General features: G+C 53.1%; 1 protein-coding gene across 3 annotated transcripts in view; it reads left to right on the top strand.

The window, feature by feature from the left end:
- The first annotated feature begins 3,674 nt into the window (after positions 1–3,674).
- The window catches only part of RGS9 (regulator of G protein signaling 9), a 91,598-nt gene continuing 72,821 nt past the window's right edge, over positions 3,675–22,451 (top strand). For 2 of the 3 annotated variants that reach the window (XM_077460667.1, XM_077460668.1), the window contains exon 1: positions 3,675–3,851. In XM_077460667.1, coding sequence (XP_077316793.1) covers positions 3,789–3,851 — 63 coding nt within the window. In that variant the 5' untranslated portion in view covers positions 3,675–3,788. The remainder of the gene's footprint in view (positions 3,852–22,451) is intronic. The other variant, XM_077460666.1, reaches the window with a different exon arrangement.

Here is a 22,451-nt window from a genome sequence, read left to right as displayed (position 1 = left end):
GGATAAACCACAACCAGCCTCCCCACACCTATCCTCCCCTTCAACCCCCTCCCCCCCACTCTCCCTTCCCTTATCTACCACCAGGCCAGCCTCCCCACTATTTTCCCCACTCCTCTGGCCCCCACGATCTGCAATAGGAACCCTGCAGCGTCGGGGGAGGGGGACTGGCACCACACCTGATGCACCAGCCTCAGCACCTCTTGCTGCCTCTGCAATTTTAGAAGACACAGAAGGATAAGACACAGAAGGATTGGACACATTCTTGGCAACTGAAACTTTACATACAGGCTGGGAGGACACAGGCACATTGGGTACTGGCACAGACTGGGGAGACACAGACCCATTGGGTATGGGCACAGACTGGGGAGACACAGACCCATTGGGTATGGGCACAGACTGGGGAGACACAGACCCATTGGGTATGGGCACAGACTGGAGAGACACATTGGGTATTGGCACAGACTGGGGAGACACATTGGGTATTGGCACAGACTGGGGAGACACATTGGGTATTGGCACAGACTGGGGAGACACATTGGGTATTGGCACAGACTCAGATGGGATCACAGGCCCTCCAGCTGATGAGCTCTGCGCATCCTCCATGTCCGGACGGAAAAACTCCCTCATGAGCTCAGGCTTATTGTGCATTGCCTCAGGACACTGACTATAAGGATGTCCCACTGCATTGCACAGATTACACCTTATAATATTACAATCCTTTGCCAAATGCCCTATACCCTGACACAGGGAGCACTTCATTACTGGACAGGAGGATGCAAGATGCCCTTTATCTCCACATTTATTGCAGAGCTTTGGCTGGCCCGGGTAGAAGATGGTCAGCCTGTCCCTCCCCAGGAAAGCTGAGGATGGCAGATGTTGGACAACATTGTCAATAACCTTTAGTTTCAGCTGCACAGACCATCCCCCTGTCCATATTCCCCGATCGTCCAAAATCTTTCTCAGGGGGCTCAGGACATCCCCATACCTCCTCAACCATACAGTCAGATCCCCTTGTGGTATGGATTCATTGCGCACAAGAATTGTCACCATCTTAATGAGGGGCTGGCGGGAAATAAGTTTGGGGATGAGCCCTTTCCAGTCCGGCAGGCCCCTACACACGTGTTCAAACTTCTCCCAAAATATGTCCAGAGACTCGGGACGGATAAAGGACAAATCATATTCATAGGAACCTGCCGGACTGATCAGGGCGAAGATATCCGCAGGCCTAAACCCCATCTGCAGAATTTTATCCACCACCACCCTCCTATGTGGGGGGTTTCCATCACCTTCCCATTTCAATTGTACAACATTCCTCCTTTTAAACAGGGAGAAAGATAGAAAGTCCCCATGCTCCTTCCCTGCTTGTTCCCCCTTTCCAGATCCTGTGGCAGCAACACCAGCATAAGTTTTTCTTCCAGCATTTGCAGTCTTGTCCTCAGATACATTCAGACCTGCTGGCAGAGAGTGTGAATCAGCTGGGATAGCAGTCTTCTGATTAGCAGGACCCACCCCCTCCCCCGAACACTCAGCTGCAATCCTGGGAGATATCACAGTCTTGGCTGCTGCAGACTCCTGGAGAGCTGTAGTACTACTGCTCCCAGCATCTCCTCCACCATTCACAGGAACAGCCGCTGTGCCTGGTCCAGGCAAAGTCACTGTATTGTCCATGGACCTCTCTGCAGACTGAAGCTGACAGTTATTAGCAGATGTATTTGCTTGCTGTATATTGTCTATGGGTCTGGGCTGACTGTCTGCAGTACCACAACCCTCAGCAGGCCCATTGTTATTAAAGATCCCACCATCCTGCACACACACAGTACCTGCACCTGCTCTCTCCACAGGAATAGGAACGGTGTCCATCTTCTCCTCACCTTCCTGGGGAGCTGAATCTGGACTGGCCTCCAGTTTGCTGATCAGATCCAACATGTTAGAACCTTCATCCTCCTGCTGGGATGTTCCACATTGCTGGGGAGGGAAGGGGACAGAGGCCTCCGCCATTGAGGGTTCAGCAGATGTCTGAGATGTTGAAGAGCTGGGCTCATCCTCCGGGCCCACTTTCTCACTCTCTGCTTCCATCTCCTCGCTCTCCATGCAGGAAGAAGCTCCTTTCCTCAGTTGATTAAATCGCTCCTCGTTTTTATATTTTTCTTTAAAAGCTCCACTATTCTCCTTCAGAGAACTCACCAATTCTTTCTGCTTCCGCAGAGCTTGTTCCAGGTCCTTCAATTCAGGCCTCAGAGCCGGTCTCTTCTTACTGAAGACTTTGGCACAAATCTGCTTCTTCTTTTTAAATTCAGCTTTCAAAGCTCCCAACTTCTCCTCTTCCTTCTCAATCCGCTTCAGCGTTTCCACAATCCTCCGTCTAAAGGAAGACAGAGATTCATCCTTCCTTGGGCCAGGCCCAGAATCTTCCGCAGGTTGAGGCCTATCCAGGGGGCCCCCGCCAGGGTCCTCCCCAGGATCCAGCATCCTTCCTGGGGCAGAGGAGTAACTCTAGCCCCTGGTCTCTGGAAGCACAGGAGCAAAGGAACTAGCAACCTCTCACCTCGCTGTCAAGGAGAGGAATGGCAGTTTCCCACCATCCCTGTGCTGAGTTCCCGGGTCTGTACACCCGCTGTGCCCATTATGAGGGGTTCCCACCATCCCTGTGCTGAGTTCCCGGGTCTGTACACCCGCTGTGCCCATTATGAGGGGTTCTCACCATCCCTGTGCTGAGTTCCCGGGTCTGTACACCCGCTGTGCCCATTATGAGGGGTTCCCACCATCCCTGTGCTGAGTTCCCGGGTCTGTACACCCGCTGTGCCCATTATGAGGGGTTCCCACCATCCCTGTGCTGAGTTCCCGGGTCTGTACACCCGCTGTGCCCATTATGAGGGGTTCTCACCATCCCTGTGCTGAGTTCCCGGGTCTGTACACCCGCTGTGCCCATTATGAGGGGTTCTCACCATCCCTGTGCTGAGTTCCCGGGTCTGTACACCCGCTGTGCCCATTATGAGGGGTTCCCACCATCCCTGTGCTGAGTTCCCGGGTCTGTACACCCGCTGTGCCCATTATGAGGGGTTCCCACCATCCCTATGCTGAGTTCCCGGGTCTGTACACCCGCTGTGCCCATTATGAGGGGTTCCCACCATCCCTGTGCTGAGTTCCCGGGTCTGTACACCCGCTGTGCCCATTATGAGGGGTTCCCATCATCCCTGTGCTGAGTTCCCGGGTCTGTACACCCGCTGTGCCCATTATGAGGGGGTCCCACCATCCCTGTGCCGAGTTCCCGGGTCTGTACACCCGCTGTACTATATGTCAGAGCTATATAAATGTATAATAATAGTGTATGACTGTGGGGGAGGGGACATTAGAGTGTAAGCTCCTCTGTACAGAGACTGATGTGAGTGGCTGTGTTCTCTGTGCGGCACTGTGGTATATGTCAGAGCTCTATATACACATAATTCTGTGAATAGTAATAAGAAGACAATATATAATCAGGCAGGCTTGTTTCTGTTGCTCTGGCTGGTAAAGGGTTAATTGCTGTCAGCTCTCACCCTGTACAGAGCGCCTCTAGTGGTCAGAAAATGAAGTGGCTCTTCTTTAGAATGGAGGTGCCCAGTGCGCCCTCTGGTGGCCTAATTCCGTGCTGCAGCCACTCAGCTGAGCATGCAAATGAGAACAGCTGCTGTGTGGCTGCTGATTGGCTGCAGTTTGGAGGATCCTGAGCTGGGAGAGGGGCAGAATCCCTGAGCCCACCACAACCTGAGTGTCTGCTGTGTGTGTGCTGCTATCTCTCTGCAGCCAACATGACTGTCAAACACCTAGACCAGGGCCAGCACTACAGGCCCAGGATGGCATTCCTGAGAAAGGTGAGCATTGCTGCCAGTGCAGAGTGTGGGCAGAGCTCTGACATTTGTTGCTTGCATGGAGTGTGTACAATATGTGTGCATGGAGTGTGTACAGTGTGTATGTCATGTACAGTGTGTAGTGTTTATGTTATGGAGGTGATCATTGGTTATACACTGTGTGCTCTCAGTGTTTGTTTACTGTACCTCTGATCAATGTTTATACAATGTATGTGATCAATATTTATATATACAATGTATGTGATCAGTGTTTTATGTAATAGATCTGATCAATATTTATATATAAAATGTGTGTGATCGGTATTGATACATTGTGTGCATTCGGGTTGTTGTTTAATGTATCAATTGATTAATGTGCTTCTGATCAATGTTTATGCAATGTTTGTGATCGATATTTATAATTAAAATGTGACTGATCAGTATTGATACAGTGTGTCCAATGTTTACACAATGCGTGCATTCAGTTGTTGTTGTTGTTGTTTACTCTATCAATTGATGAATGGACTTCCGATCAATGTTTATACAAGGTATGTGATCAGTGTTTATATTATAGATGTGATCAATTTTTATATATAAGATGTGTCTGATCGATATTGATACAGTGTTTACACAATGTGTGCATTCAGTATTTAATGTATCAATTGAGGAATGTTTATTTCCACTATAAATGCGCAGAATCTGTGTGCGGGATACAAATCGCACACAATGTATCTATGTGTCACACAGATGGGTACATATAAAGTGTACATTTATATATATATATCCATATTCACAATGAGGTTTATGATTTGGTGATTGAAGTGAATACTCAATCAATGTATTGATCCTGAAGTACTTTTAATCATCCCCCCGGGTCTGTGCAGTGTATGATTTACAGTGTGTCTAGGTGATCGGTGTACATTTTTGGTGATCGATGTGCGGTGTGTTATACAAGGTGTTGAGTTGTCACCCTGCCATGGTCATCCTTGCTCATGCTGTGTGTGTATAATCTCCAGCCGGCTCCTCGATTGGCTGTTGGTATCTCCATGTATTGATCTGTATCCTATAATTGGGTAATGGAGCGTGGGGTGTACATTTCCTTATATGATATAAATTGAGGGACGCTGGCGGTGGGATCGCTGTCCTGGTTCCTGAGAAGCGGTCATCTCGCTGACTGACATCCGTCTGTAGGGTCCCCGTAGAACCATCTCCAGATATGGTTGAATCTGGATACGTTGATGTCTGTGGGTGCCTGGCAACCCTCTAGGTGACCAATTGGTCCCACAGAATAGTTTTTTTTTTCTGGCCAATCAGGTCTGTTCGCCTGAGGATACAGTACATTACATAACATGTGTGCTCACCTAATATAGTGTTCATGTGAAGGGCGTTATCAGTCTAAAGGCGGGTACAAACTATAAGAAAAATTCTGTATGGGGATCGATCGTTTTGATTTTCTTATACTGAGTGCACAACTTTCCACATCCAATTCAGACTTTCTAAATGAAAACTTCCGAAGGTACAATCGAATATTCCCCGGATCAACTTTACCTATAAATGCCAGTACCCAGTTCTATTATTATTATATTATGTACACATAGGAAAGAATCCAGGACTTTTTTTTAAAGCAATCTACTGAGCTGGCCAGAACGACCTCTGGAGGGAGTCATTTTCATACAGGAAAAATCAGATTCGAAAAACTGCGCATGATCAGAAGTCATAAACAACAAAAAAAGCCTTTGTCATTCAATTTTTAAATGATAAGTTCCATCCTTGGGTTCAACTTGCTGTTAAACATCAAGGAATCCTTTGCTCGATTTTCTTTTAGTGTGTACCCAGTTTTAACAATAGTTCATGGATTGGATTATTTGATGTCCTCCTTTCTGGGATGGATTTGTGTTGGTCGGTTTCTGGGATGGATCTTGTGTTGGTCGGTTTCTGGGATGGATTTGTGTTGGTCGGTTTCTGTTTCAAATCCATTCTTTATTATTTTTATAAAAAACATTAACCAACCATATCCATTTACAACAACATCATACAACAATATTCCCAAAACATAAGACATTTTACTCAACCTAAAAAAAAAAAAAAAAAAAAAAAAAAAAAAGATTTGTGTTGGCCGGTTTCTGGGATGGGTCTTGTGTTGGCCGGTTTCTGGATTGGATCTTGTGTTGGCCGGTTTCTGGATTGGATCTTGTGTTGGTCGGTTTCTGGGTTGGATTTGTGTTGGTCGGTTTCTGGGATGGATTTGTGTTGGTCGGTTTCTGGGTTGGATTTGTGTTGGCCGGTTTCTGGGATGGGTCTTGTGTTGGCCGGTTTCTGGATTGGATCTTGTGTTGGCCGGTTTCTGGATTGGATCTTGTGTTGGTCGGTTTCTGGGTTGGATTTGTGTTGGTCGGTTTCTGGGATGGATTTGTGTTGGTCGGTTTCTGGGTTGGATTTGTGTTGGTCGGTTTCTGGGATGGATCTTGTGTTGGCCGGTTTCTGGGATGGATTTGTGTTGGTCGGTTTCTGGGATGGATTTGTGTTGGTCGGTTTCTGGGATGGATTTGTGTTGGCCGGTTTCTGGGTTGGATCATGTGTTGGCCGGTTTCTGGGTTGGATCATGTGTTGGTCGGTTTCTGGGTTGGATCTTGTGTTGGCCACCAATGTAAGGAACATTCTTCTCACTGATCACCAATGTAAGGAACATTCTTCTCACTGATCACCAATGTAAGGGACATTCTTCTCACTGATCACCAATGTAAGGAACATTCTTCTCACTGATCACCAATGTAAGGAACATTCTTCTCACTGATCACCAATGTAAGGGACATTCTTCTCACTGATCACCAATGTAAGGAACATTCTTCCCACTGATCACCAATGTAAGGAACATTCTTCTCACTGATCACCAATGTAAGGAACATTCTTCTCACTGATCACCAATGTAAGGATCATTCTTCCCACTGATCACCAATGTAAGGAACATTCTTCTCACTGATCACCAATGTAAGGAACATTCTTCTCACTGATCACCAATGTAAGGAACATTCTTCCCACTGATCACCAATGTAAGGAACATTCTTCTCACTGACCACCAATGTAAGGAACATTCTTCCCACTGATCACCAATGTAAGGAACATTCTTCCCACTGATCACCAATGTAAGGAACATTCTTCTCACTGATCACCAATGTAAGGAACATTCTTCTCACTGATCACCAATGTAAGGAACATTCTTCCCACTGATCACCAATGTAAGGAACATTCTTCCCACTGATCACCAATGTAAGGAACATTCTTCTCACTGATCACCAATGTAAGGAACATTCTTCCCACTGATCACCAATGTAAGGAACATTCTTCCCACTGATCACCAATGTAAGGAGCATTCTTCTCACTGATCACCAATGTAAGGAACATTCTTCTCACTGATCACCAATGTAAGGAACATTCTTCTCACTGACCACCAATGTAAGGAACATTCTTCCCACTGATCACCAATGTAAGGAACATTCTTCCCACTGATCACCAATGTAAGGAACATTCTTCCCACTGATCACCAATGTAAGGAACATTCTTCTCACTGATCACCAATGTAAGGAACATTCTTCTCACTGATCACCAATGTAAGGAACATTCTTCTCACTGATCACCAATGTAAGGAACATTCTTCTCACTGATCACCAATGTAAGGAACATTCTTCTCACCGATCACCAATGTAAGGAACATTCTTCCCACTGATCACCAATGTAAGGAACATTCTTCCCACTGATCACCAATGTAAGGAACATTCTTCCCACTGATCACCAATGTAAGGAACATTCTTCCCACTGATCACCAATGTAAGGAACATTCTTCTCACTGATCACCAATGTAAGGAACATTCTTCTCACTGATCACCAATGTAAGGAACATTCTTCTCACTGATCACCAATGTAAGGGACATTCTTCTCACCGATCACCAATGTAAGGGACATTCTTCTCACTGATCACCAATGTAAGGGACATTCTTCTCACTGATCACCAATGTAAGGGACATTCTTCTCACCGATCACCAATGTAAGGGACATTCTTCTCACCGATCACCAATGTAAGGAACATTCTTCTCACTGATCACCAATGTAAGGAACATTCTTCTCACTGATCACCAATGTAAGGAACATTCTTCTCACTGATCACCAATGTAAGGAACATTCTTCTCACTGATCACCAATGTAAGGAACATTCTTCTCACTGATCACCAATGTAAGGAACATTCTTCTCACTGATCACCAATGTAAGGAACATTCTTCTCACTGATCACCAATGTAAGGGACATTCTTCTCACTGATCACCAATGTAAGGAACATTCTTCTCACTGATCACCAATGTAAGGAACATTCTTCCCACTGATCACCAATGTAAGGAACATTCTTCCCACTGATCACCAATGTAAGGAACATTCTTCCCACTGATCACCAATGTAATGAACGTTCTTCTCACTGATCACCAATGTAAGGAACATTCTTCTCACTGATCACCAATGTAAGGAACATTCTTCCCACTGATCACCAATGTAAGGAACATTCTTCTCACTGATCACCAATGTAAGGAACATTCTTCTCACTGATCACCAATGTAAGGAACATTCTTCTCACTGATCACCAATGTAAGGAACATTCTTCTCACTGATCACCAATGTAAGGAACATTCTTCTCACTGATCACCAATGTAAGGAACATTCTTCTCACTGATCACCAATATAAGGAACATTCTTCTCACTGATCACCAATGTAAGGGACATTCTTCTCACTGATCACCAATGTAAGGAACATTCTTCTCACTGATCACCAATGTAAGGAACATTCTTCCCACTGATCACCAATGTAAGGAACATTCTTCTCACTGATCACCAATGTAAGGAACATTCTTCTCACTGATCACCAATGTAAGGAACATTCTTCTCACTGATCACCAATGTAAGGAACATTCTTCTCACTGATCACCAATGTAAGGAACATTCTTCTCACTGATCACCAATGTAAGGGACATTCTTCTCACTGATCACCAATGTAAGGAACATTCTTCTCACTGATCACCAATATAAGGAACATTCTTCTCACTGATCACCAATGTAAGGGACATTCTTCTCACTGATCACCAATGTAAGGATCATTCTTCCCACTGATCACCAATGTAAGGAACATTCTTCCCACTGATCACCAATGTAAGGAACATTCTTCTCACTGATCACCAATGTAAGGAACATTCTTCTCACTGATCACCAATGTAAGGGACATTCTTCTCACTGATCACCAATGTAAGGAACAGTCTTCCCACAAATGAATAGGTTTAGAAGGGGTTCCCTAAGACATAAAACTAATGTTGGGGTTGTTTAGGGGTGGGATGGTGGAGAAATGATCTCATCTCATAAAGTTGGGACATATGAATACACAGCAAATGGTGGAAGGAGGGAATGTAGACAGGAAGTGGCTGAGAGAGGTTGAAGTAGATCAGCAGCACTGAGACGCAACAATGGATGAAACTAATGTTTTTTGAAAGGGAAGTGGTAGAGCCATGGAAGAATGGCTTTATGGATGCAGCGAGTGACATCTTGTCCCCCATCGTTCATTCACATCTGCATCATCTTCATTGTCATTGTGTGTGTGTGTGTGTGTGTGTGTGTGTGTGTGTGGCGGGGGGGGTTGTGACTCCTGTTTAAAGGGGGGTTCCGGATTCATATCTGAGTGGGACACCTTGCTGGGACCCGGGCCCCTGCCGCCTGTCCTCCAGGCTGGGTGCAGTGGATGAAGCCTTCCAATCTGCTCTAATCCCGGAACTCTGTCTTATGTCTCCTCCACCCGAGGCTTATCCCGCTGAGGAGAATTACACTGATGGCCTGTGACAAGGCCAGCTGCTCCCTGCGGCCGATGCGCTTCTTGGGCTCTGTACCGGCACTGAGGAGATTTGTGCCGTCCGGCCTGTCGAGGCTTAAAGTATACCCAAAACTTGTTCAGCTGGAGTGTGAATGGTGTCAGGTATTTAATCCTGAAGGTGATCAGTGTACGGAGGAGTCCCCCCTTATCTTCTCCATATCCCTGAAGGTGATCAGTGTACGGAGGAGTCCCCCCTTATCTTCTCTATATCCCTGAAGGTGATCAGTGTAGGGAGGAGTCCCCCCTTATCTTCTCTATATCCCTGAAGGTGATCAGTGTACGGAGGAGTCCCCCCTTACCTTCTCCATATCCCTGAAGGTGATCAGTGTACGGAGGAGTCCCCCCTTACCTTCTCCATATCCCTGAAGGTGATCAGTGTACGGAGGAGTCCCCCCTTATCTTCTCCATATCCCTGAAGGTGATCAGTGTAGGGAGGAGTCCCCCCCTTATCTTCTCCATATCTCTGAAGGTGATCAGTGTAGGGAGGAGTCCCCCCTTATCTTCTCCATATCCCTGAAGGGGATCAGTGTACGGAGGAGTCCCCCCTTATCTTCTCCATATCCCTGAAGGTGATCAGTGTACGGAGGAGTCCCCCCCTTATCTTCTCCATATCCCTGAAGGTGATCGGTGTACGGAGGAGTCCCCCCCTTATCTTCTCCATATCCCTGAAGGTGATCAGTGTACGGAGGAGTCCCCCCCTTATCTTCTCCATATCTCTGAAGGTGATCGGTGTACGGAGGAGTCCCCCCTTATCTTCTCCATATCCCTGAAGGTGATCAGTGTATGGAGGAGTCCCCCCTTATCTTCTCCATATCCCTGAAGGTGATCGGTGTACGGAGGAGTCCCCCCTTATCTTCTCCATATCCCTGAAGGTGATCAGTGTATGGAGGAGTCCCCCCTTATCTTCTCTATATCCCTGAAGGTGATCAGTGTAGGGAGGAGTCCCCCCTTATCTTCTCTATATCCCTGAAGGTGATCAGTGTACGGAGGAGTCCCCCCTTACCTTCTCCATATCCCTGAAGGTGATCAGTGTACGGAGGAGTCCCCCCTTACCTTCTCCATATCCCTGAAGGTGATCAGTGTACGGAGGAGTCCCCCCTTATCTTCTCCATATCCCTGAAGGTGATCAGTGTAGGGAGGAGTCCCCCCTTATCTTCTCCATATCCCTGAAGGGGATCAGTGTACGGAGGAGTCCCCCCTTATCTTCTCCATATCCCTGAAGGTGATCAGTGTACGGAGGAGTCCCCCCCTTATCTTCTCCATATCCCTGAAGGTGATCGGTGTACGGAGGAGTCCCCCCCTTATCTTCTCCATATCCCTGAAGGTGATCAGTGTACGGAGGAGTCCCCCCCTTATCTTCTCCATATCCCTGAAGGTGATCGGTGTACGGAGGAGTCCCCCCCTTATCTTCTCCATATCCCTGAAGGTGATCAGTGTACGGAGGAGTCCCCCCCTTATCTTCTCCATATCTCTGAAGGTGATCGGTGTACGGAGGAGTCCCCCCTTATCTTCTCCATATCCCTGAAGGTGATCAGTGTACGGAGGAGTCCCCCCTTATCTTCTCCATATCCCTGAAGGTGATCGGTGTACGGAGGAGTCCCCCCTTATCTTCTCCATATCCCTGAAGGTGATCAGTGTATGGAGGAGTCCCCCCTTATCTTCTCCATATCCCTGAAGGTGATCAGTGTATGGAGGAGTCCCCCCTTATCTTCTCCATATCCCTCATAGTGTACGGAGGAGTCCCTATCACCCCCCCTCCCCCCCCCCTCGGGTCACTGGTACTGCTGGTTCACCAGTCCAGCACTGAGTGCCTTTCCATGTTCTCTCTCTGGGTGAATTGCTCTTTGCAGCGGATGAGACATGAGGGGCCCGACTACATCAAATGAAAAACATTTCTCATGTCATCCGCCATGTTCTGCTCAAACATTCATTAATGGGGGTGTGTGTGTGGGGGGGGGGGGGGCCTGAGGCCACCAATTGGGCTGAACATCTCATTGGTCTCCAGCAGTCGGGATAATAGACGGAGATTGTGATTGGTTGTTGGTGGACGCTAAATGTTTCTAGTGGCTTTCTGGGAGAAGGTAGAAATTTTGAGGAGAACCTGGCTGGGATTGGCTCTTGGGCTGTACAGGACAGTGGGTCATACGTCTCATCACCTGGGGGTCCGGCTATTACCTCCCAGTGGAAGTTTATATCGTTTTATACCACCATAGGTACACTTACAGGTGAGCCAAGACCTGGTCCCACTACCTGCCTCTCTCACCTAGCTGGTCCAGCCCAGCATCCACCAGTTACTACAGTGCCACTACTGACCTCATCTGGGGGCTTAGAGAGACCCCAACGCCAAATACTGAGAGATAACATCAGCTCAGCAGCCATGATACCAGCCTCCTCCATGGGCAGACCCTAACACCAAATACAAGGAGATGCCATCAGCTCACCTATGTGGCCTAGCCCAGCAACCACCTCTTACCGCCACCATGATACCGGCCTTTTCTGTGGGCTTAGAGAGACCCCCCAACCCCAAATACCCAGAGAGGCTATCGTGCTCGGCTAAATGGTGCAGCTCTGCACCCACTGTCAACTGCGGTCATGATCCCGGCTTGGTCCTTGGGCTTAGAGAGACCCCAAAACAAATTAGTTAAACATACCAACAGCTTACCTAACTGGTCCAGACCAGCATCTGCCACTTACTGCCCTGCAATCGGCCTCATCTCTGGTCTTAGAGAGACCCCAACACCAAATGCCCAAAGATGCCACCAGCTCACCCAAATAATACAGCTAAGCACCTGCCATTGATTGCAGCCATGATACTGGCCTCATCTCTATGCTTGGATAGACCCCCAACACCAAATACCCAGCACCCACCTCTTACCGCAGCCAAGATGCCAGCCTTTTCTGTGGGCTCACCAAGATGATCCGGCCCAGAACTTGCCACTTACTGTAGAGCCACTACCAGCCTCATCTGCTGGATTAGATATAACAACCAACACCAAATCCTCAGAGACGCGGTCAACTCACCCATCTGGTCCAACCCAGAACCCACCACCTACTGCAGCCTCAATACCGGCCTCCTCTCTGTGCTTAGAGAGACCTCCACACCAGATACTCCGAGATTCCAATGGTTCATTAAAATGATCCGACCCCCCCAGCACTTACTGTAGAACCGCCACTTACCTCTTCTCTATGCTTAGATAGAACTCAATGCCAGATACTCAGACGCCATCAGCTCACCTATGTGGTCATGCCCAGCACCCACCTCTTACCACAGCCATGATACCGGCCTTTTCTGTGGGCTTAGTGAGTCTCCCAACACCAAATACTCAAAGCTACATCAACTCGCTCAAATGGCCCGACCCTGAACCCGGCACCTAATACAGCCTCAATACCGGCCTCGTTTCTGGGTTTAGAGAGACCCCAACACCAACTACTCATAAAGGTGCCATCAGCTCACCTATCTGATCCAGTGCAGCACCGGGCAGTAACTGGCGCCCCACTAACGGCCTCCTCTCCGGGCAGACACCAACTACTCAGAAATGCCACCAGCTCACCGAAATAGTCCGGCTCTGCACCCGCCACTTACTGCATCCGTGATACTGGCCAAATACTCAGACACCATCAGCCCACCTATTTACGTCTGGCCCAGCACCCACCTCTTACCCCAGTCCCTCTCGTGGATTCATCTATGGGCTTGGTGAGACCCCCAGCACCAAATACTCAGAGGAAGCCATCAGCTCATCTCACTGATCCGGTGCAGCACCCGCCAGTTACTGGCACCCCGCTACCGCCCATATTTGTGGGCAAACTTCAACACCAACTACACAATGATGCCATCAGCTCACGTCATAGTCCAGCTCTGCACCCACCATTGACTGCAGCCGTTAAATCTGTGGGCTTAGAGACCCCAACACCAAACACTCAGAGCCCCACCATCAGCTCTTTCTCTTTTAGTGACCTTTTATTTATTTTTTATACATTTTGTACCTTTTTGCTCTGTCTTCTCCTGCGCTGTCATTGTCGTTGGTGGGCCCTATAACGCAGGTTGGCACATCGCATTATGGGCAGCGCATGTGGACACGTCTCACGGATCTGACCCAGCAGAATATTATACAACGTCTCACCTGTGTGCATGTGATGGTGTGATTCTTATAACACACCCTAGGGGCCCATTTTCTATGCTCAGTATGCATGGATGGCTTTTTGTGGTGCGTCAGTTTGGGTTGTATCAGCCGGTGTGCTTATTATCAGCCCTCAACACATCACACAAATGTTCTGACCTTTGCATTGGCCGGTGCTTTCTGTTGTGTGCATGTGGGTGCCCTGAGGGTCAGGTGTGTGCATGTGGGTGCCCTGAGCGTCAGGTGTGTGCATGTGGGAGCCCTGAGGGTCAGGTGTGTGCATGTGGGTGCCCTGAGGGTCAGGTGTGTGCATGTGGGTGCCCTGAGGGTCAGGTGTGTGTGTGTCCCAAGGGTCAGGTGTGTATGTTGGGGTGTCTTGAGGGTCAGGTGCGTACGTCGAGGTTGTGCTGAGGGTCAGGTGGGTACGTCGCGTTGCACTGAGGGTCAGATGGGTGCACTGAGGGTCAGATGGGTACGTCGGGGTGCGCTGAGGGTCAGATGGGTACGTTGGGGTGAGCTGAGGGTCAGGGGGGTGTGCTGAGGGTCAGGTGGGTACGTCGCGGTGCACTGAGGGTCAGATGGGTGCGCTGAGGGTCAGATGGGTACGTCGGGGTGCCCTGAGGGTTAGATGGGTACGTTGGGGTGCGCTGAGGGTCAGACGGGTATGCCGGGTGTGCGTTAAGGGTCAGGTGGGTACTTTGGGGTTTCCCTGAGGGTCGGATGCGTATGTCGGGGTGTGCTGAGGGTCTTTTGGGTACACCGGGGTGCTCTGAGGGGCTTGTGCGCAAGTCGGGGGGGGGGGGCGGGGGTCTGGTGGGTACGTCGGGGTTGCACTGAGGGGCTGGTGGGTACGTCGGGGTTGCACTGAGGGGCTGGTGGGTACGTTGGGGTGCACTGAGGGGCTGGTGGGTACGTTGGGCTGGTGGGTATGTCAGGGTTGCACTGAGGGGCTGATGGGTATGTCGGGGGTTGCACTGAGGGGCTGGTGTGTATGTCGGGGGTTGCACTGAGGGGCTGGTGTGTATGTCGGGGGTTGCACTGAGGGGCTGGTGGGTACGTCGGGGTTGCACTGAGGGGCTGGTGGGTACGTCGGGGTTGCACTGAGGGGCTGGTGGGTACGTCGGGGTTGCACTGAGGGGCTGGTGGGTACGTCGGGGTTGCACTGAGGGGCTGGTGGGTACGTCGGGTTGCACTGAGGGGCTGGTGGGTACGTCGGGGGTTGCACTGAGGGGCTGGTGGGTACGTCGGGTTGCACTGAGGGGCTGGTGGGTACGTCGGGGTTGCACTGAGGGGCTGGTGGGTACGTCGGGGTTGCACTGAGGGGCTGGTGGGTACGTCGGGGTTGCACTGAGGGGCTGGTGGGTACGTCGGGGTTGCACTGAGGGGCTGGTGGGTACGTCGGGTTGCACTGAGGGGCTGGTGGGTACGTCGGGGTTGCACTGAGGGGCTGGTGGGTATGTCGGGGTGCACTGAGGGGCTGGTGGGTACGTCGGGGTTGCACTGAGGGGCTGGTGGGTATGTCGGGGTTGCACTGAGGGGCTGGTGGGTATGTCGGGGTTGCACTGAGGGGCTGGTGGGTACGTCGGGGGTTGCACTGAGGGGCTGGTGGGTACGTCGGGGGTTGCACTGAGGGGCTGGTGGGTACGTCGGGGTTGCACTGAGGGGCTGGTGGGTACGTCGGGGTTGCACTGAGGGGCTGGTGGGTACGTCGGGGTTGCACTGAGGGGCTGGTGGGTACGTCGGGGTTGCACTGAGGGGCTGGTGGGTACGTCGGGTTGCACTGAGGGGCTGGTGGGTACGTCGGGTTGCACTGAGGGGCTGGTGGGTACGTCGGGTTGCACTGAGGGGCTGGTGGGTACGTCGGGGTTGCACTGAGGGGCTGGTGGGTACGTCGGGGTGCACTGAGGGGCTGGTGGGTACGTCGGGGTTGCACTGAGGGGCTGGTGGGTACGTCGGGGTTGCACTGAGGGGCTGGTGGGTACGTCGGGGTTGCACTGAGGGGCTGGTGGGTACGTCGGGGTGCACTGAGGGGCTGGTGGGTACGTCGGGGTGCACTGAGGGGCTGGTGGGTATGTCGGGGTGCACTGAGGGGCTGGTGGGTATGTCGGGGTGCACTGAGGGGCTGGTGGGTATGTCGGGGTTGCACTGAGGGGCTGGTGGGTATGTCGGGGGTTGCACTGAGGGGCTGGTGGGTATGTCGGGGGTTGCACTGAGGGGCTGGTGGGTACGTCGGGGGTTGCACTGAGGGGCTGGTGGGTACGTCGGGGGTTGCACTGAGGGGCTGGTGGGTACGTCGGGGGTTGCACTGAGGGGCTGGTGGGTACGTCGGGGGTTGCACTGAGGGGCTGGTGGGTACGTCGGGGGTTGCACTGAGGGGCTGGTGGGTACGTCGGGGGTTGCACTGAGGGGCTGGTGGGTACGTCGGGGGTTGCACTGAGGGGCTGGTGGGTACGTCGGGGGTTGCACTGAGGGGCTGGTGGGTACGTCGGGGGTTGCACTGAGGGGCTGGTGGGTACGTCGGGGGTTGCACTGAGGGGCTGGTGGGTACGTCGGGGGTTGCACTGAGGGGCTGGTGGGTACGTCGGGGGTTGCACTGAGGGGCTGGTGGGTACGTCGGGGGTTGCACTGAGGGGCTGGTGGGTACGTCGGGGGTTGCACTGAGGGGCTGGTGGGTACGTCGGGGGTTGCACTGAGGGGCTGGTGGGTACGTCGGGGGTTGCACTGAGGGGCTGGTGGGTACGTCGGGGGTTGCACTGAGGGGCTGGTGGGTACGTCGGGGTTGCACTGAGGGGCTGGTGGGTACGTCGGGGTTGCACTGAGGGGCTGGTGGGTACGTCGGGTTGCACTGAGGGGCTGGTGGGTACGTCGGGTTGCACTGAGGGGCTGGTGGGTACGTCGGGTTGCACTGAGGGGCTGGTGGGTACGTCGGGTTGCACTGAGGGGCTGGTGGGTACGTCGGGGTGCACTGAGGGGCTGGTGGGTACGTCGGGGTTGCACTGAGGGGCTGGTGGGTACGTCGGGGTTGCACTGAGGGGCTGGTGGGTACGTCGGGGTTGCACTGAGGGGCTGGTGGGTACGTCGGGGTTGCACTGAGGGGCTGGTGGGTACGTCGGGGTGCACTGAGGGGCTGGTGGGTATGTCGGGGTGCACTGAGGGGCTGGTGGGTATGTCGGGGTGCACTGAGGGGCTGGTGGGTATGTCGGGGTTGCACTGAGGGGCTGGTGGGTATGTCGGGGTTGCACTGAGGGGCTGGTGGGTATGTCGGGGGTTGCACTGAGGGGCTGGTGGGTACGTCGGGGGTTGCACTGAGGGGCTGGTGGGTACGTCGGGGGTTGCACTGAGGGGCTGGTGGGTACGTCGGGGGTTGCACTGAGGGGCTGGTGGGTACGTCGGGGGTTGCACTGAGGGGCTGGTGGGTACGTCGGGGGTTGCACTGAGGGGCTGGTGGGTACGTCGGGGGTTGCACTGAGGGGCTGGTGGGTACGTCGGGGGTTGCACTGAGGGGCTGGTGGGTACGTCGGGGGTTGCACTGAGGGGCTGGTGGGTACGTCGGGGGTTGCACTGAGGGGCTGGTGGGTACGTCGGGGGTTGCACTGAGGGGCTGGTGGGTACGTCGGGGGTTGCACTGAGGGGCTGGTGGGTACGTCGGGGGTTGCACTGAGGGGCTGGTGGGTACGTCGGGGGTTGCACTGAGGGGCTGGTGGGTACGTCGGGGGTTGCACTGAGGGGCTGGTGGGTACGTCGGGGGTTGCACTGAGGGGCTGGTGGGTACGTCGGGGGTTGCACTGAGGGGCTGGTGGGTACGTCGGGGGTTGCACTGAGGGGCTGGTGGGTACGTCGGGGGTTGCACTGAGGGGCTGGTGGGTACGTCGGGGGTTGCACTGAGGGGCTGGTGGGTACGTCGGGGGTTGCACTGAGGGGCTGGTGGGTACGTCGGGGGTTGCACTGAGGGGCTGGTGGGTACGTCGGGGGTTGCACTGAGGGGCTGGTGGGTACGTCGGGGTGCCCTGAAGGTCAGGTGGGTACGTCGGGGTGCACTGAGGGGCTGGTGGGTACGTCGGGGTGCACTGAGGGGCTGGTGGGTACGTCGGGGTGCACTGAGGGGCTGGTGGGTATGTCGGGGTTGCACTAAGGGGCTGGTGGGTACGTCGGGTGCACTGAGGGGCTGGTGGGTACGTCGGGGTGCACTGAGGGGCTGGTGGGTATGTCGGGGTGCACATCGCTGTCTGCCCTGTCACATGTCATCAGCAAACCTGTCCTAATTACAGCCAATCGCAGAGAAGGACAGAAACCCAAATCCCCCTCCCCTGGGAGGAGTGAGTCTCTCTTGCGGCATTGGGGGTAGAGCTGGGGGCAGAGCTGGGGGCAGAGCTGGGGGCTCTGTGCCGGGGGTCCTCCTCCCAACACTGGATTGTGTATTTTCGGTGGGCAGACGGGACCCCATACACTGCGCCAATACAATGCAATCTACACCGACCGGCCAGAACATTCTGACAGGTGAATAATATGGATTATGTGGTTACAATGCCACCTAGTGGGTGGGCTGTATTAGGCAGCGAGTGAACATGTTGTCCCTGAAGTAGAGAGCAGATGAAATGACTTTGCAGTGTGTGGTGTATGTGTCGGGGTGCCCACGCTGACCCGTCTCCACAGACAAAGGCCCCTACAATGGGCACGTGAGCACCAGAAGGGGAGCAATGGAAGAAGGAGGCCCGGTCTGATGAGTTCAGTAACGGTTTGAGGAACACAACAAGGTTGAAGTGTTGACTTGGCCTCCAAATTCCCATCCAATCGATCATCTGCGGGATGTGCTGGGAAAACATGTCCGATCCATGGAGGCCCCCCCCCCCAACTTACAGGACCTAAAGGATCTGCTAGTGACGGTTTGGTGCCGGAGACCACAAGATACCTTCAGAGGTCTAGTGGGGTCCATCCCTGGAGGGGTCAGGAAAGGGGGACCTACCCAACATTAGGTGGGGGGAGGGGAGGGGGGTCATAATGTTATGGCTGATCGACGGCCCTTCAAGTTGTGAAGAATCTGCTCTCTGGCCGCAGTGTGAGAACATCGAGCAGAGCCGAGACCCAACGTGACCAGAGCAGGCCATGGAATCCAGATCTCCCCGCAGACCCAACGTGACCAGAACAGGCCATGGAATCCAGATCTCCCCACAGACACAACGTGACCAGAGCAGGCCATGGAATCCAGATCTCCCCACAGACACAACGTGACCAGAGCAGGCCATGGAATCCAGATCTCCCCACAGACACAACGTGACCAGAGCAGGCCATGGAATCCAGATCTCCCCGCAGACACAACGTGACCAGAGCAGGCCATGGAATCCAGATCTCCCCACAGACACAACGTGATCAGAGCAGGCCATGGAATCCAGATCTCCCCGCAGACACAACGTGATCAGAGCAGGCCATGGAATCCAGATCTCCCCGCAGACCCAACGTGACCAGAGCAGGCCATGGAATCCAGATCTCCCCGCAGACCCAACGTGACCAGAGCAGGCCATGGAATCCAGATCTCCCCACAGACACAACGTGACCAGAACAGGCCATGGAATCCAGATCTCCCCGCAGACCCAACGTGATCAGAGCAGGCCATGGAATCCAGATCTCCCCACAGACACAACGTGACCAGAACAGGCCATGGAATCCAGATCTCCCCACAGACACAACGTGACCAGAGCAGGCCATGGAATCCAGATCTCCCCACAGACACAACGTGACCAGAGCAGGCCATGGAATCCAGATCTCCCCACAGACACAACGTGACCAGAGCAGGCCATGGAATCCAGATCTCCCCACAGACACAACGTGACCAGAGCAGGCCATGGAATCCAGATCTCCCCGCAGACACAACGTGACCAGAGCAGGCCATGGAATCCAGATCTCCCCGCAGACACAACGTGACCAGAGCAGGCCATGGAATCCAGATCTCCCCGCAGACACAACGTGATCAGAGCAGGCCATGGAATCCAGATCTCCCCGCAGACCCAACGTGACCAGAGCAGGCCATGGAATCCAGATCTCCCCGCAGACCCAACGTGACCAGAGCAGGCCATGGAATCCAGATCTCCCCACAGACACAACGTGACCAGAACAGGCCATGGAATCCAGATCTCCCCGCAGACCCAACGTGATCAGAGCAGGCCATGGAATCCAGATCTCCCCACAGACACAACGTGACCAGAACAGGCCATGGAATCCAGATCTCCCCACAGACACAACGTGATCAGAGCAGGCCATGGAATCCAGATCTTCCCGCAGACACAACGTGACCAGAGCAGGCCATGGAATCCAGATCTCCCCACAGACACAACGTGACCAGAGCAGGCCATGGAATCCAGATCTCCCCGCAGACACAACGTGACCAGAGCAGGCCATGGAATCCAGATCTCCCCACAGACACAACGTGACCAGAACAGGCCATGGAATCCAGATCTCCCCACAGACACAACGTGATCAGAGCAGGCCATGGAATCCAGATCTTCCCGCAGACACAACGTGACCAGAGCAGGCCATGGAATCCAGATCTCCCCGCAGACACAACGTGACCAGAGCAGGCCATGGAATCCATATCTCCCCGCAGACACAACGTGACCAGAGCAGGCCATGGAATCCAGATCTCCCCGCAGACACAACGTGACCAGAGCAGGCCATGGAATCCAGATCTCCCCGCAGACACAACGTGACCAGAGCAGGCCATGGAATCCAGATCTCCCCGCAGACACAACGTGACCAGAGCAGGCCATGGAATCCAGATCTCCCCGCAGACACAACGTGACCAGAGCAGGCCATGGAATCCAGATCTCCCCGCAGACACAACGTGACCAGAGCAGGCCATGGAATCCAGATCTCCCCGCAGACACAACGTGACCAGAGCAGGCCATGGAATCCAGATCTCCCCGCAGACACAACGTGACCAGAGCAGACCATGGAATCCAGATCTCCCCGCAGACACAACGTGACCAGAGCAGGCCATGGAATCCAGATCTCCCCGCAGACACAACGTGACCAGAGCAGACCATGGAATCCAGATCTCCCCGCAGACACAACGTGACCAGAGCAGGCCATGGAATCCAGATCTCCCCGCAGACACAACGTGACCAGAGCAGACCATGGAATCCAGATCTCCCCGCAGACCCAACGTGACCAGAGCAGGCCATGGAATCCAGATCTCCCCGCAGACACAACGTGATCAGAGCAGGCCATGGAATCCAGATCTCCCCGCAGACCCAACGTGACCAGAGCAGGCCATGGAATCCAGATCTCCCCACAGACACAACGTGACCAGAGCAGGCCATGGAATCCAGATCTCCCCGCAGACACAACGTGACCAGAGCAGGCCATGGAATCCAGATCTCCCCGCAGACACAACGTGACCAGAGCAGGCCATGGAATCCAGATCTCCCCGCAGACACAACATGACCAGAGCAGGCCATGGAATCCAGATCTCCCCGCAGACACAACGTGACCAGAGCAGGCCATGGAATCCAGATCTCCCCGCAGACACAACGTGACCAGAGCAGGCCATGGAATCCAGATCTCCCCGCAGACCCAACGTGACCAGAGCAGACCATGGAATCCAGATCTCCCCGCAGACCCAACGTGACCAGAGCAGGCCATGGAATCCAGATCTCCCCACAGACACAACGTGACCAGAGCAGGCCATGGAATCCAGATCTCCCCGCAGACACAACGTGACCAGAGCAGGCCATGGAATCCAGATCTCCCCGCAGACACAACGTGACCAGAGCAGGCCATGGAATCCAGATCTCCCCGCAGACACAACGTGACCAGAGCAGGCCATGGAATCCAGATCTCCCCGCAGACACAACGTGACCAGAACAGGCCATGGAATCCAGATCTCCCCGCAGACACAACGTGACCAGAGCAGGCCATGGAATCCAGATCTCCCCGCAGACACAACGTGACCAGAGCAGGCCATGGAATCCAGATCTCCCCGCAGACACAACGTGACCAGAGCAGGCCATGGAATCCAGATCTCCCCGCAGACACAACGTGACCAGAGCAGGCCATGGAATCCAGATCTCCCCGCAGACACAACGTGACCAGAGCAGGCCATGGAATCCAGATCTCCCCGCAGACACAACGTGACCAGAGCAGGCCATGGAATCCAGATCTCCCCGCAGACACAACGTGACCAGAGCAGGCCATGGAATCCAGATCTCCCCACAGACACAACGTGACCAGAGCAGGCCATGGAATCCAGATCTCCCCACAGACACAACGTGACCAGAGCAGGCCATGGAATCCAGATCTCCCCGCAGACACAACGTGACCAGAACAGGCCATGGAATCCAGATCTCCCTGCAGACACAACGTGACCAGAGCAGGCCATGGAATCCAGATCTCCCCACAGACACAACGTGACCAGAGCAGGCCATGGAATCCAGATCTCCCCACAGACACAACGTGACCAGAGCAGGCCATGGAATCCAGATCTCCCCACAGACACAACGTGACCAGAGCAGGCCATGGAATCCAGATCTCCCCGCAGACACAACGTGACCAGAACAGGCCATGGAATCCAGATCTCCCCGCAGACACAACGTGACCAGAGCAGGCCATGGAATCC

Source organism: Lithobates pipiens, unplaced genomic scaffold, assembly GCF_037356315.1.
Source record: "Lithobates pipiens isolate NorthernLeopardFrog02 unplaced genomic scaffold, aLitPip1_a1.2 Scaffold_28, whole genome shotgun sequence".
NCBI classification, from domain to species: Eukaryota; Metazoa; Chordata; class Amphibia; order Anura; family Ranidae; genus Lithobates; species Lithobates pipiens.
This window is presented reverse-complemented; position numbering and strand designations above follow the sequence as displayed.